The 14,496-nt window shown below is 40.9% G+C and overlaps 2 protein-coding genes across 3 annotated transcripts; one reads left to right on the top strand and one right to left on the bottom strand.

Moving 5' to 3' along the window:
- Positions 1-745: 745 nt before the first annotated feature.
- Positions 746-4,304, bottom strand: LOC135499768 (superkiller complex protein 8-like). Its single transcript, XM_064790719.1, has 7 exons — positions 4,293-4,304; positions 3,529-3,662; positions 3,099-3,184; positions 2,443-2,678; positions 1,969-2,156; positions 1,572-1,664; positions 746-1,224 (listed from the first exon to the last, which is right to left on the bottom strand). The coding sequence occupies exons 1-7, from the start codon at positions 4,293-4,295 to the stop codon at positions 1,056-1,058; spliced, it is 909 nt and encodes a 302-aa protein (XP_064646789.1). The 5' UTR covers positions 4,296-4,304; the 3' UTR covers positions 746-1,055.
- Positions 4,305-4,398: 94 nt separating this feature from the next.
- LOC135499767 (tetratricopeptide repeat protein 23-like) lies at positions 4,399-9,863 on the top strand. Of its 2 annotated transcripts, none has more exons than XM_064790718.1 (12): positions 4,399-4,505; positions 4,684-4,794; positions 5,249-5,405; positions 5,749-5,872; positions 6,252-6,408; positions 6,641-6,766; positions 7,028-7,237; positions 7,502-7,587; positions 8,102-8,229; positions 8,384-8,533; positions 8,881-8,963; positions 9,533-9,863. In XM_064790718.1, the coding sequence occupies exons 2-12, from the start codon at positions 4,697-4,699 to the stop codon at positions 9,645-9,647; spliced, it is 1,434 nt and encodes a 477-aa protein (XP_064646788.1). In that variant the 5' UTR covers positions 4,399-4,505; positions 4,684-4,696; the 3' UTR covers positions 9,648-9,863. The 2 variants fall into 2 exon arrangements, with proteins under 2 accessions (XP_064646788.1, XP_064646787.1); XM_064790717.1 differs by having other exon boundaries at positions 4,399-4,562.
- Positions 9,864-14,496: the final 4,633 nt, after the last annotated feature.

Here is a 14,496-nt window from a genome sequence, read left to right as displayed (position 1 = left end):
GAAAAGTGAATTTTTTTCGCAGTAAGGTCTCATTTAACCAAGGATATAAAAATAATTATGTGTTGACACCATCACTCAAAAATAGCAAAGTACCTTCTTTCTTGCGGTGGAACCGTGATTTGTAATTCCAGGTGACTGACGCTGCGAGAAAATTGAAATTCGGAAATGTTGACCCATTGTGTACATTCATGCACTACAAACTACACTTACACTCCTGAGGCAGTGGCCTGGCCTCGTTCCTCACGACCCAATTAGGATGACGCAATGGACTGCCCAGGGAGTCTAACTACAGTACGTCAGTGTCCTCACTATATGCGAACCACTTCCAGTGCAGTATGTGTATCCAAGACTAATGACATACGAGTGTTTCCTAATTAAATATGTTCTTTCAGACCCAGTTAGTTGGGCGATTGTAGTGTATTCAGACTTCAGTGTAAAGTGTTGTTTGCTTTAAATAAAATGAATACTTTTTTACCACCATCTTCCATTGTATTTTAAGTCTTCGTTCTTCAGTTTATTGATCAAATGCTGAGAGGTGCCCATTTATGATGTATTCCCTGCTACTAGCCCGAGTCTGCTGACAACATTACTAGAAATACAGTGTACCAAGTTGGGTCACTCGGTACTGAGCCATGAGCTACTGGGGGTACTTTTGAGTATGGACAGTGCAATAATTTGAAGAGTGCATTATCAAATTTCTCCCAAGTTCCAGAGAATAAACACATGAAACAAGATATTATAAACATGAAGCATTTAATAATACACTTTTGTAAAAATATTTCATACAATATTCGGTTATTTCTCAAGATAAATAACCAAACGAGTTCAACACTTCTCTCCACCAACTGGCACGATACTGGGTAAAGAAGAAGTTCAAGACCGTGAGGCAGAGGCTATATTATGGAGTGCCTGCTCAGTCATGTCATATTCAAATGCAGCCCTTGAACACTGAAAAACCACGCCTTGCAACACATTTGAAGCACGCCTTGCAGCACATTAGAAACAGTCAATGAGAATTCTGAATCAGTGTCTTTCTCCAATTGCAAGGCTATTTCTCACACAGGACAATTGTAAACATGAAGTGCCCTGTCATCTGACACTGAGACTATTTTTGCTCCTGATGTGTTGTATTTAGCTGACCAGACTTGGTCAATGTGGTCGTGGAATGTGTGCACACATTTCCGTTCACTCGCATTCCATACCTTCACAGTTTTGTCTGATGAGCTAGAAAGAAACAAAGGAACAATTATATGATAGGTATCTTTGCAATGGCAAGCAAAAGACCCCACCAAGAGGGAAACATAAGAAGCTTGCGACAGACTATCTCTTGCCAAGGACAGAGTCACAGGCCAATTAACCAAATTGGTACCGAACTATTGTGGCATGAAAAATGTTTATCTTGCCTTGGAGGGCAGGGTGAACTGAGAAAAGGGCAGTGTGAACGTCCTTGAATAGTAATGGAGCATTAACTGTTCTTAAGAAAGGCAGGGAGCACTTTTTGAGTGGCGGGGTGCTGTTCCCATCTAACAGAAACGCTAGATGAGACCTTCATGAAGTGGCCATAAACCTACCATGACACAAAATTTCGGTTGTCGGGAGCAAATGCAACATCTAGGACCCACGATCCATGGCCGGAGAGCGTTCCTGCGACATTCGCATGTTGACTGAAAAGAAACAAAATAAGTGATCGTACATTCTACAAAAACAAGCCCAGGCAGAAATCGTCTATAGTACAATTCATTTCTTGAAATGAACTAATTGTTAAAGTTGTTATAAGTGTTTACAGCATGGACTCAAATCCCGATGATTGTCAGATTAGGTTTCCTTCCAATCCATTTATAGGCATGTGGGACAACAATTGTAATGTTATACAGTCACCCCTCCTACGATTAACTGCTCTCAGTGTTGCTTATCCTATGATGACAGGACAGATCATGTCTATCATAAGCCCCGTCACGACATACTTACACATCATACATTTTTATGTGACCATCATCAGATGCTGTGATGAGTAGCTGCGAGTCTGGAGAGAAGCATAATGACCTGATGGTCATGGCGTGACCCTCTAATGTATGCATCAACTTCCCCGTCGTCATGTCGAAGATGTTGATAATGCCATCGATGGCACCACAGGCAATGTATTTACCATCAGGGCTCTGAAAGAAAAACAAGTTTCTTCTGATAAAATTATGTGAAAATGAGATTTCGAAGTACCAATGGTATTATCATAGGCAACAAAGCGGTCAGCTGCCCAGTCACTTTCTACTCTACAGAAGCAGTTCCCATCGTCAAATAGCACACTAAATAGAAATAAATCTAAATCCGACTTAATTATCAGGCCACTCCGATATCAAGGACTGGACCCATGTGAGACAGCCGCACCCACCAACAACTGGTGCAAGAAAGAGAACAGGATTGACCTATCTTGCAGAATATACTTACATAAGCTATACTAATTGTAAATTTTCCTCTTGTGTCTAACGAAGTTTCTTTTTTCCCCGATTCCACTCCAAATAAGTTAATTTTTCCCATGTGGCTTCCAGAGGCAAGGAATCTTGAATCTGGTGAGAAGCAGATAGTCCACGCATCCACTGGACCCGCATCGATGGACTTGAACTGTTTGCCAGACTCGAGGTCCCATAGTTTGATGTGACTGTCTAAACTACTTGATGCAGCCACTGGTAACGTTAAGGAAAGATAAAATGAAAATGGTCACTTGGACAAGGCTGCCAAGTGATGTGTCTTGTAGTAGTGGCAAGGAATTGGAAAGAACACTCATCCCTACATTATTTATGGATGCTGAACTAGTAAGGAAGAGCACATGAAGTTGGAATCATTTACATCAATTTAAAGGTGTGTTCACACTCCGCCTTTAAAAAGATTTGCAAATGGTTTGTAGCTCTTTTAAACATTTTAAAACCGTTTTAATAAAGAAAACAGTTCACAATTTGTTTTCAAGTCAACTTCAAATCGTTTCAGCTAAAACATGCACGACACAGGCAAATCTTGCCTCTTTGAATGTCAAAGTGATGCGGACACACCAAAGGAGAACAAGACATGAGAAAGACCATGAGACAGACAGATGATGAAAAGGATACATGTGCCTGAATGATTGATGTCGACGGAGACAACACCAAGCTGATGACCTTCCATCACATGTCGCAGCTCAAGTTTTTCATCAACCCTGAAAAATAGACAATTAGTGGGGTGACTTAAGACCAAGACTAAGAGCATCAGTTTCAATCAATCAATCAAAATTAGGTACTTAGGGTTAATGCACTGCCTATGTGGTGTTGTTGGTTGAGTGAAATAGAATATCCCGCAGTAAACCATCGTTCATCATCATCATATGGTATTATTTCCTTTAGGATCGTTGTGCCCTCTCATTAATTGCTTATTTACGCCACGGCCCATGGGGCATGTTGGGTAGCAACTATTTCCAACCTCAAAATAAAAATTCAAGAACAGCATGTGGATGCCCTTGCAATCAAATCAGCTGCAATTAAGTCATACATATATTTTGCTTACCATTTCCAACATTTGACTGTATCATCTAGAGAACCTGTCACAATGTTCTCAGTTCCATCTTTTTCACTTTTGACCCAGGCACAGCTCCAGATGCTCTCAGCATGAGCCGACTCTTGTTTACACGCCAACGAATACTAAAATGAAACACAACTTTGAAGATTCTGGTTGCGAGGGATCAATCACCTATTTAGTATTTGAGTCTTGACCCTAGGCTAAATCATCTTGACCGTCATCACAGAACATTTTGGGTAGGCCTAATTCCGGAGGGTAGTTGGAAAGCTCATTAGGTATGCAATATTACCAAACTTTAACTTGCAAGGTTGAAGGTTTGACCCAATGGTAATGGCAATGATGGATTTGGATGGGCCGAAGGATGACGATTGGAAAATCCTATGAGGGAGTGGTATTGAAACTGATCTTGCATGTCTGGTAGGCTGGTCAGCATCACCTTTTTTGCCATGGAAATTACACTAGATTCAATACCACAACACAGTAAATGACTCGAAATGTTTTTTGATGCGCATAATTTTGGGACATCCTGTCTCGCACTCCGACTGTTGTTGACTCGACTGTTGTGGACACAATGTCAAACTCAAGCTCACCCAGAAGAGCTAGATTGAAAATCGCTAACATGAACAACTTTCAATAGTAAAAGACATGATGGGGAACATTTAGAGCTCAAGCAGAAACAAATAAACACTGGAAATATGACATAAATCGGCGATAAAAACGGGAAAATCGAAAAAGTTTTCTTGGATACCCACCATGTTTTTGACGACACCTGGCGGCAGATAGACAAACAAGCACGAAACGACTGGGGGCGAAAAGGTCAGGGAGCGAAACAACCGCAATTCGGTGTTGGAGATTAAAACAAACTTGACAAAATGGCGATTGGTTGTCAACAATAACAATCTTACAGTTTTAGCCTGACCAATCTTTCCGTGCTGACAGCCAAGATTGTTTCCTCATAAACTTGGGTATGTCTTGGCATACTTGAGAAAAGATCGATCGTCACACTGAGCAGACAAATTGCGGTGAGAATCTGCTGTATTTACTATTTTATTTAGACATTTTAGTCCCAAACCCTTACTTCATAAGGCAAGCCACTATTTTTGAGTGGATTTGTGTACTTAACTCTTCATTGTACCATTGCAGAACTATTTCTGAGATGGACATCGATCAATTATCTGATGAGAATGAGAGGTCACGGATATCAGAAGATGAGGATGCTATGTCTACTGCTAGAACTGATGTCACAGAGGAAGGGTTAGTTTTGCTAGACTTGCTTCAAAATTGTTAGAAATTATAAAAAGAGCAAGAACAGAAACATATCTTACAGTAAACCGTTGAAACTCGATGGGTTTCTTGGAACGAAGAAACTACACATCCTTCCTTGCCAAATCCAAAATCTTTGGAAGGAACGAACAATCCATATCTATGCCAATTCGGAAAATGGTTCAATTTTACATTCTTGGATATTTTGCCAACAGTGAAATAATTACCCCAGGGAAACACCTTTCACATATGAAGAAGATATGTGGCCTTTATTGTTCTTGCAGTTGTGCATTTTTAGCTCAGTTGAGCTTTTTAAATTATAAATAGCTATTCATGTGACGGTCTGTCTGTCCGTCAGTCCATCAGACTGCCAGTGAGGCAGTCAGTCCATCTGTCCACAGGGGCACATTTAGAAAAGTTTCCTAAATTGAATTGCACTTTGCAGGTCTGAAGAAGGGTCAGTGGTAGGAACACCTAAATCCTCCTCGAGGCACAGACGAAGGAGAAATAAAAATGGTTTGAATGAAGTTGATACATCCCCTCCTGATAAAAAACTAGCGAGATCTGAGAAAAAGGCAAAGAAGTTTAGTTCTGAAAAAAAGGTAGGACCAGATCTTGTGATTTCAGGTTGCATTTTTTGCAGACATCATGATTTTATCTTGAACATTGCACACATATACGTATAGAGCCAGCCAGCTTTCGCCGATTTAAATAATTTTTTAACGAGTATACTTAAAAATGCAGTGAAAATGAGGACTTTGATTCGAACGAAAAGGGTCTTGGCTTCACCAGATCAAAAGGGGTCATACACTGTAATTCATTTGAAACTTTTTTCAGGCATTTGGGATAAGGGGTAGCATAGTACATTTGGTAGTCGGGGTACAATTTTGGTCATGCACACTGTGTTGTATGTAGAAGTTTAGTTTGTGTATTTTTCCTTTGTAGTTTGATGAAGCTCTGCAAGAACTTATCCGGTGCACAGCCTTGGCTAGGATAGTCTATGGTGATGGTCACTGGAAACTTGCAGAAGCTTATGCCAACTTGGCAAGGGGCTATTTCGAATTAAAAGGTGAGGGATTCAAGTGATCTCGTTGATGTAGGTTTGAATTTGAGAAAGCTCCTCCTCATCATGATTCCTCGGAATTCCAATCCCACTAGCACAACTGCTGCAGTAATATGAACATCTGAATTAGGTCCTATGCTTGGTCATGTTACCAGGCCGGTTCCAATATAGGGGCTTACGGTTCCCAGGCCGGTTCCACTATATGGGCTTACGGTTATAACTTTTACATTACCCGGTTCACAAAATGATCAAATTTGAGGGTTCAGTAAATCCTAGGCAATGGTACAAATTCAAATGTACACTCTCTCAAGACTTTTCAAATATTGCATTGGTCACATCGCTGATTTTATCATGGTGTTTTTCAACATTTTGCTGTTTTTTTAAGACTACCCTGTACAAGCCCAGGCACATGCTGAAACGGCCAAGAACGTGATGTACAATACGAGGCATGTCGCTGGATCAGATGACGAGCGTGCTAATATCATTGGAGTGAACATACAAATTCACTACGCCATGGGTTTAGCTCTGATTGCCCTACAAAGGTATGCTCAGTCTTCTATCCCAATTTTCTGATGCTGGTCGTCACTAATATTCTTACTATAAGCAATCTACCACTTAACTAAACTAACTTCGAAATAATATATTATATAAATGGCCCAATTTAGGCTATCCCTAATATAATCCATTATGGAACCTCCCTTAGCGGATATCTCTCTATTAAGGACACCCTCTCTATCAAGAACACTAGTTTTGGACCCAAAATTTGTTTTCCAGGTTAAATGAAGCTGAGAAATGCCTGATGACCGCTGAGAAACAGAGTAAAGACAGAGCCAAGTTGAATGTTCTTGATGTGGCCGATACAGATGAGATGGACATTAAAATATGCATTGGACTTGCCAAGTAAGACGTCATAAATCTATTGCAATGAGCACGGATACTGTACATTTGAAAGGGGTGTTAAACCATGTGAATCAGGATGATGTCCACATGTACGACCTTTAGTGCAACCGGTTGGGTATTGAAGACAGGTTTGCCCCCAAAACGTTGTTCGAATGACATGTTTTTGGATTTGGCCCATTGGTCTCGGCAGATTAGTGTCCCAATTCGTCAATTGCAATTTTGTCTATGAAGTAGTTCAAGATGTGTTTTCATTCATTTCAGGGTAAATGCAAAGCAACAGAAGTTTGCTAATTCCATTCGTTTCTTAGAGAAGGCAATAGATCTGATTAAGTTGGTGCATGGGGACGATAGCATCGACTTGATTCCTGTCTATCAGAGTATCGGACAGGTTGAACAGGCCAAGGGCAAACTAGCCAATCAGTCGCGAGCTGTCGAGATGTACTACCAGGCACATGTGGTTGCTTCGGAACAGTAAGTCTTCATACCTTCCCTTATCAACGTTGGTAAAAGATTGCATTTGAAATTGTTGGAAATACGGTTTCCTGAACAAATTTCTGTGCCCTTGAGTTGAACTGCTGTCATTGGGTAACCCTGGTGAGCCTTGGTGCTGAAGAATCTGTAATGTATGATTATCAACTCAATGTAAGTCTCCTGTTGCTTGTTATAGAATTATCATCAAGAGTCAAGTTAATGAATCTTTGTGGATCTAGCACGTGTTGACTCTTTGGGTTTCAGTTACAAAGAGGGCGCTGTGGAGGTAGCTGAGACTGCAATGGTGTTGGCAGCAGCTTATGCTCAGACTGGAGATCCGGCTGGGGAGGGTAGGTGTTGGCTGCGATTATACAATAAGCCTCGGGCTTATCGCATAGTCGCAGAAACTTTAATCGTAGTGCAGGATGACACAGAATTCACCTACTTTTCAAGGCCACACTTATTGAGTCATAGAGGTCAAGACAGTGTGAAATTGATCATAATTGCGCATAGTGCATAATACAGCACACCTAAGGGGGCAAATTTTTTCGAAATTTTCCGAAAATTCCACCAATTAATCAGAGGCAAATGATGTGCAAGGACTTACTAAAGAAGACAATGTGTTGATTGGTTGCGTGAGAATTTTCACATTGCTTATGGGAAAAGGAAGTGGGTCCAATGTTTACACTGGTTTGGGCAAATGGATTGAACTTGCTCTATTCAATCTTTGTTAAATGAAAAAAATGTCAGTGCTTGACCTAAGACAGCGAGAGTCAGGTCAGGAGCCCAAACAAGGGGTAGTGAGGAGCTTTTGTGAGGTCCTTTAAAGTAATAGCATTAGCAGTCTAAAATCATCCATTGCAGCATCTGCCGAGAGTTACATGAACGAAGCCCTCATCACCTACCAAGTGGCCTATGGACCAAATCATGCCAAAACTGTCGAAGCAGAGGATGAGCTGGCTAAACTTATGGTGCGAACTGACAGACAGCAGGCAAGCCTCTATTCTGTTCATTTCCAGCATCAGAGCCGGCTCGCCAACAATGAGGGATATGTCTCGAACATGATGGATAAGACTGCGCTAATTTGATTGTAATTTGAGAAAAAGACCCGTATAAATCACTAAGAATAGTCTTTTCTGTATTCAGGAGGCCATCTCATTACTGAAGAAGTCAATTGCGGCCAAGAAGGAGGTATTTGGTGATAACAGCCAGGAAGTTGCTGATACATATAAACTGGTTGCGTCCGTCCACCTAGCTCAGGGAGACATGGAACTGTCTCTCAAATTCTTTCAAAAGGTAATGAGCCTTTATCTCTTATCAATAAAGAGTTTTCGATGAATGTCATAAATAAATATTCAAGAAATTTGTCGGTGTTGCAAATGGGAACGAATAATCACTGCAGTGCGATTCAGACTAAGGAAATTGACGGAGTAGATGTAATTATGCCCTTGACAAATTCTAACGATATATTCTGAATATCTCAGGCACCCCTCCAAAGAAGGGAGTAGTTCATGTAGTACCTGGAATCAACATGTTGCTAAAACCTAAGCTTTATAAACATGTGACCTACTATCGATTTTGGTGTGATGGTCACACATTATAGGCATTGTTGGCCTTGATACTACAATATAATCTACTTGCAGTGCCTTTCTATTGAGACAATGCTGTATGGAGCTGGCGGTAAGAGGACGAAGAACACACAGAGCAGCATTGACATGATCATGGCGTAAGTTATCAAGGAAGCATCCATCTCACTGTTCCTGTCCTTAAAGTGGTACCCCGTTCGTAGTTGAATAGAAATCTACTAATACACAGTGCTGTCGTGCAGTTATTTTGAATACGAATTTGTTTAAACTTGGTATTCATAGTAGTATATCAGTCTACACAACGGCAATGTTGAAATTTATACTTAGTATGTTTTTTCGCAATTGGACATTTTTAAATTCGAGTACAAATTCAAAATTTTTGACGAATGGCGTAGGCCTTTAAGGCCAACACTGTTCGTTAAAAAAAGGAAATTTGTAATTGAATTTGAAAATTTCCAGTTGCGTTAATGCGATTTGAATTTAAATTTCAGCTTTGCTGTTGTGTAGTCAGGTAGGTTATGGTTGCTCCACCTGCAAGGCCTGGCTCTCTTCTTCAACAGACCTCACCGCACGTCTGCAGGAGTCTTGACTAGCTTGGCTGGGACCTGCTGGATGATGGGAGCCAGGTCCTCAAAACCTTATCATACTGCAGTATGCCACCCACCTCCATTCATCTGGATTCTGCTCATTTACTGTTCTCCCGTTTCAGAAATCCAAGAATCGCATCAACACAACCTAGATCAAAGAAAGAAGAGCTCAAGACTCGGCCCCGATTTTCAAGTATTGTCAACCGGAGTTCTAGTTCTGGAGGATTCATAGCATAAACATTAGTACCATAGAACATTATAGAACAGAGATGATGAACGGATGTACGTCCAAGCTATCTCATTAACACATTATATTTACAAGGAGGAGTCTTTAGATATTGTAGAACAGGAAATTTGCTGTGGCCAATGTTTGTGATCGCCGAAGAAAAGATGGACACATTAGCGGCATGTTATTTTCTCCAAGTCAAAGGTGCCTTTAGTTTCAAAAGAATAAAATCCTTAAAAAAACAACTTGGTATTCATAGTATTTGTATATCAGTCTACACAACGGCAATGTTGAAATTTGTTTAAACTTGGTATTCATAGTATTTGCATATCAATCTACACAACGGCAATGTTGTTGAAATTTATATTTCGTAGGTATTTCCGCAATTGGACATTTTAAAATTCAATTATAAATTCACGTTTTTTAATGAGAGAAGACTTTCAATACCAGATAGAAAATTTCACCCTTCCTGTTTGGAGACACAATTAGGGCAACATTTTATGGTCGCGTAGAAAAATAGTCCCCTTTAGAAAAATTGAATTCCCTTATTATGCGCTGGATGGGGATAGATAGGTGGTGCCAACGCGGCAGATGAAAGGTATGCTATATATTGAGGTAAACGGGGGGGGGGGGGGGGTGAGACCCACACCACACCAAAGAGTCAATCTCAAGATCGAAACTATGACCAAAGCACTACACACTACCCCGTTGAAGAGAATATCTCATGAATCGAACCTATGACCGAAGAACTACGCCACCTCCGTTGAAGAAAATTTCCAAAAGTCGATTCAATGACTAAAGAACTACACCATCACATTGCAGAGGAGTAAATATCCAGATTCGCGCCCATGACGAACGTATTGCACCGCTTCTTTGAGGAGTAAATATCAAGATTCGAACCCATGACCGATGCACTACACCATTCACAATATGTAGGTATTCTGTGGCCGAGAAGCAAGAAGTGGTCGCTCCCCCACTTCGCTCATTGCGTTGTGTTGCGCAAAGTCCAGTAAGTCCATCCCTAAAGCGCAACGTTAAGACCGTCCCCAAACCTTGAAGTTATCACACACGGTAGTATCTAAAACCACATACCACGTACCACGTACCACGTACCACATACCCGCATACCCGCATACCCGCATACCCGAAGATATTCCCATTTGGCAGAGTACCACATCCGGTGGAAATATCGACATAAGTTACTGGCGATGGCGCCTTCTAAGGTCGAAAGATGGACAGATTTTCCTTTAACAACAGTTAAACTGTCATTGGATTGCCCCACCTGGAAAAAATTGGCATGTGGGCATGTGGGCATGTGGGTATGTGGGTATGTGGGTATGTGGGTATGTGGTTTTAGATACTGCCATCACACACGACCTACACTGCAAATTTCATGGTTTGAAAGGTGTTAAACAGAAAAACGATGCAATATATATCTACTTCAAAGAGGGATTGTGGATGACATAGGTCTAAATAATTCTGCAAACCCGGTTGTCTTTTCGGAACATTTAAAAACTGAATGCAGCGAAATAAACTTTGGACAAACGTCTCGTAGCTGAATATTATCGCAAAGTTTATGCCAGGTGGTAGTAATGAAATTAACCCCGATAATGGTCCAACTAGACAATATATTTCGGTTTAATAAACACTCTACCAGTGATTACATGTATTGAAGTCCGAAGCTAAGCTTGAGAACATTAACGATAGCTGCCTTATGAAGAAGAGTACATAATTATTGGGTTAGAAGCTTGCTGATGCATGGATGAGAACGCCAATGGCTGAAAAAAACGCTGACGAGTAAAGCATTTCAGTAGTAATCCGGCTTAGAGGCTTGGGCAACCACAATACTCAGTGCAAGTCTCTCCACTTTTGCACTTACTTCTTAAGATGGAGGCCCTCCATTTCTTCATTGACCAATTTTAAATTTCTGCACTAGGGCGAGTTTGTTTATTGACCTGCAAATGAATTTGTGGTGTCTCCTCCGGGGTTGTGACTATATACAAAGGTTGTGAACATCCCAGAACTGGGTTGTTTTATAACAGGGAACAACCCAGAACGAGAAAGGTGCTTGTTGGGAAGAATTATTTTTGATAAGAAAAGGAAACTGGCATAAAGGTTGTGCCAGTTAGTTAGGACAAGCACCTTCCCCTGAACCGGCTGTGAACATATTGAGGCATAAGGCGATATGGACATAAAAAGGACACTGAGTGACTTTTTATTTTAAGATTTATAATAATGATGGGCCCCGAAATTATATTGAAATTCCAGCGCAGATGATTTTGGTATTTATAAGAAGCAGCTGGATGATATGGGGCCATGAAAAAACCATGGAGTGGGGCAAAAACCGCCCCAAGATTGTGACCCAAAGTTGGGACACATGAAAAAAAGGGACAATTAGGAACGCGGAGAAGGTGAGGGAGGGTGGGTAAGAAATAACGAGCGTGGTGTTGTCTCCAACAAATACTACATTGGAATGACCCCTAGAAATTTGGGTCGAAGGACGCGGGGCAACACTAAAGCTGATTGGCCGTCTCAGGTCACGTGCCGAGGAAAATAATTTTGATTGGCACGGGCGTGTGCAGCGAAGTGTGCAGCCGTGACCTGAAGGCGTGAAATTTGCATGGTTAATTAGCGACGACAATAGTCTCTAGAGGGGATCCACAAATGTATTTCTCCCGATACTACTATTGATAGAAATATGCTTATTTATTATTCATCTGCTAAATTAGAGTAATCTCAATAAACGCAATGTGTGTTTCTGCAAACAACATAATGTAGTTGAATGTAAATTATTTAAAACATTTTGTTCCGATATCGTTAATCATATAATCCTGCACTGCGAATACCTCATCCCGCAGAGAGATAAACTTTTTGAAAATTCATTGAAAGTTATGGACATTTCCCTTTTTCAAAGTTTTTACAATCAAGCAGAAGAATCAGTTTTAGAAGGTATTGGGGGAGACAAACAATGTTTTATATAGTATGTCTGTTCAAGAGTGGGAGGTATTTATGGTTATGTCTGATACATCTGCATGTGTACAAATTCTCCGGAGCGTTTCCAAAACCGTTGTTCAGACCCTTTTTCTTTCCTTTTTTTCCCGGGACCCTTTCTGCTTAAGGAATTGAACCCGAGGCGGAGGACCTTGGTTGAGTTACCAAGACACTCGAGGGTGGAGCTAAAATACAGTCCAAACCCGAGCCGACAGGCGAGGGTTTGGACGAAATTTTAGCTCCACCCGAGAGTGTCTTGGTAACTCAACCAAGGTCCGAAGCCGAGGGTTCAATTTCTATTCTAAAATACCTCAAACTTAAAAAGATAGGCCACGAAATAACTTGAATATGTGCGAATTTGGCAAATTCCATCCATCGCCTGCCCGGAGCGCCGGTAGCGCCGTTGTTTACATTATGTTACGGCAGCCCGTATAGGAAGTTCGGATCGGCTCGCTCAAGTGACGCTAAAATCCGCGCAAATGGGCTATTTGGAGCGTTTTTCTCAGCAAATATGTGTAGTGCTCATTAAAAAACTTAGGGTGGTTGATGCTTCCTTGGCTGATTTGTGTTTGAAGCAGTGTTTTGAGAGCCTCAAACTTCTGAAGTGAGCTGTGTGCATGGTTCCACATTTTAGTGCAACCCGAGGGAACTTTGGTAGAGCATCTTGGTTGCGTGTCCAAAACACTCCACTCTCAGAACGAGGCTTATGCATTTTCCATTTAAAAGTTGACTTTACGGTACCAAGGTATTTTAGAATCCATGTTTATCCTTAATAATTAATCTCAAGCGATCTTCTTGTATATCTTTCGAATCAGTTCTTTGTACTTTACTGCACCCTGTATATTAATTGTTTATTCCTGTCTTCAATTGTTCTCATCTCATAGAATAAAACTATGGAATAGCATAATCAATAGTAGTCTATTATCAATAGCCTATTATTTTAATTGCTTAAAAGCGACAATGTGCAAGAAAGAAGATATATGTTTGATTCATTATATATATGTTTATTTCGTACATCAAAAAGGTACATATTTTACAGTGCCATGGTGTGCAAAGTGCTGCGTGCAGTGGTTACAAGTGATTACAAGTCTATCTCTTATTTGCACTGCAACCTGTCTTTCTCTTTCTGTGGCCTGTAGGAAATTTTTATCACTCATTAAACCACCTCAATAGAACCTTCTTTATCGAAGCCGTATTTGTGACTGATGTGCTTCAGACTATTTCCCAAGCCACTGTTGCTGCCCAGTTTAAGTAGAGTAACACTCATTTGGACGTATTCATTTGACAAGGAATGTAGTGACAGGATGTATTTTAAAGTCTCTTTTCAAGTTGTGTTAGAATGTCCGTATCATTTACTATGAGTGGGATAAGAACATTATGTGTTCCATATGTGTGGTAATAAACGGGAACCTATCGACTGCGAAACCACTTTGCTTTGGTGTCCCTCAAGGATCGGTCCTTGGACCGATTCTTTTCCTCGTTTACATTCTACCACTCGGAGAACTGCTTAGAGGATGTGACATTCAAAGGCATGGATTTGCGGATGACACACAGGTCTACAGGGCCATTACTGCCTTGCGTGACAGATCTGCTATCCCTCATCAGGTGAAGGAGCTGAGTGAAAAACTGGCAATCATTCACCAGTGGCTTGCCGATAACAAGCTGAAAGGAAATCCAGATAAGACTGAAGTCCTCCTGTTTGGCACCCCGCAGTCGCTCAGGTCACTGAACATGCATTCAATCGATGTCGCGGGAACTGGGATTAGTGTGTCAAATGTTCCTATTAGGAATCTAGGTGTGCTTTTTGACTCATCCCTCTCTATGGACGCCCATGTGAGCAACATCGTCCGTGTGTGTTCTTATCACCTG

This window comes from Lineus longissimus, chromosome 15 (genome assembly GCF_910592395.1).
Source record: "Lineus longissimus chromosome 15, tnLinLong1.2, whole genome shotgun sequence".
NCBI classification, from domain to species: domain Eukaryota; kingdom Metazoa; phylum Nemertea; class Pilidiophora; order Heteronemertea; family Lineidae; genus Lineus; species Lineus longissimus.
Note: the sequence above shows the minus strand (reverse complement) of the source record. Positions and strands in the feature narration are given on the sequence as shown.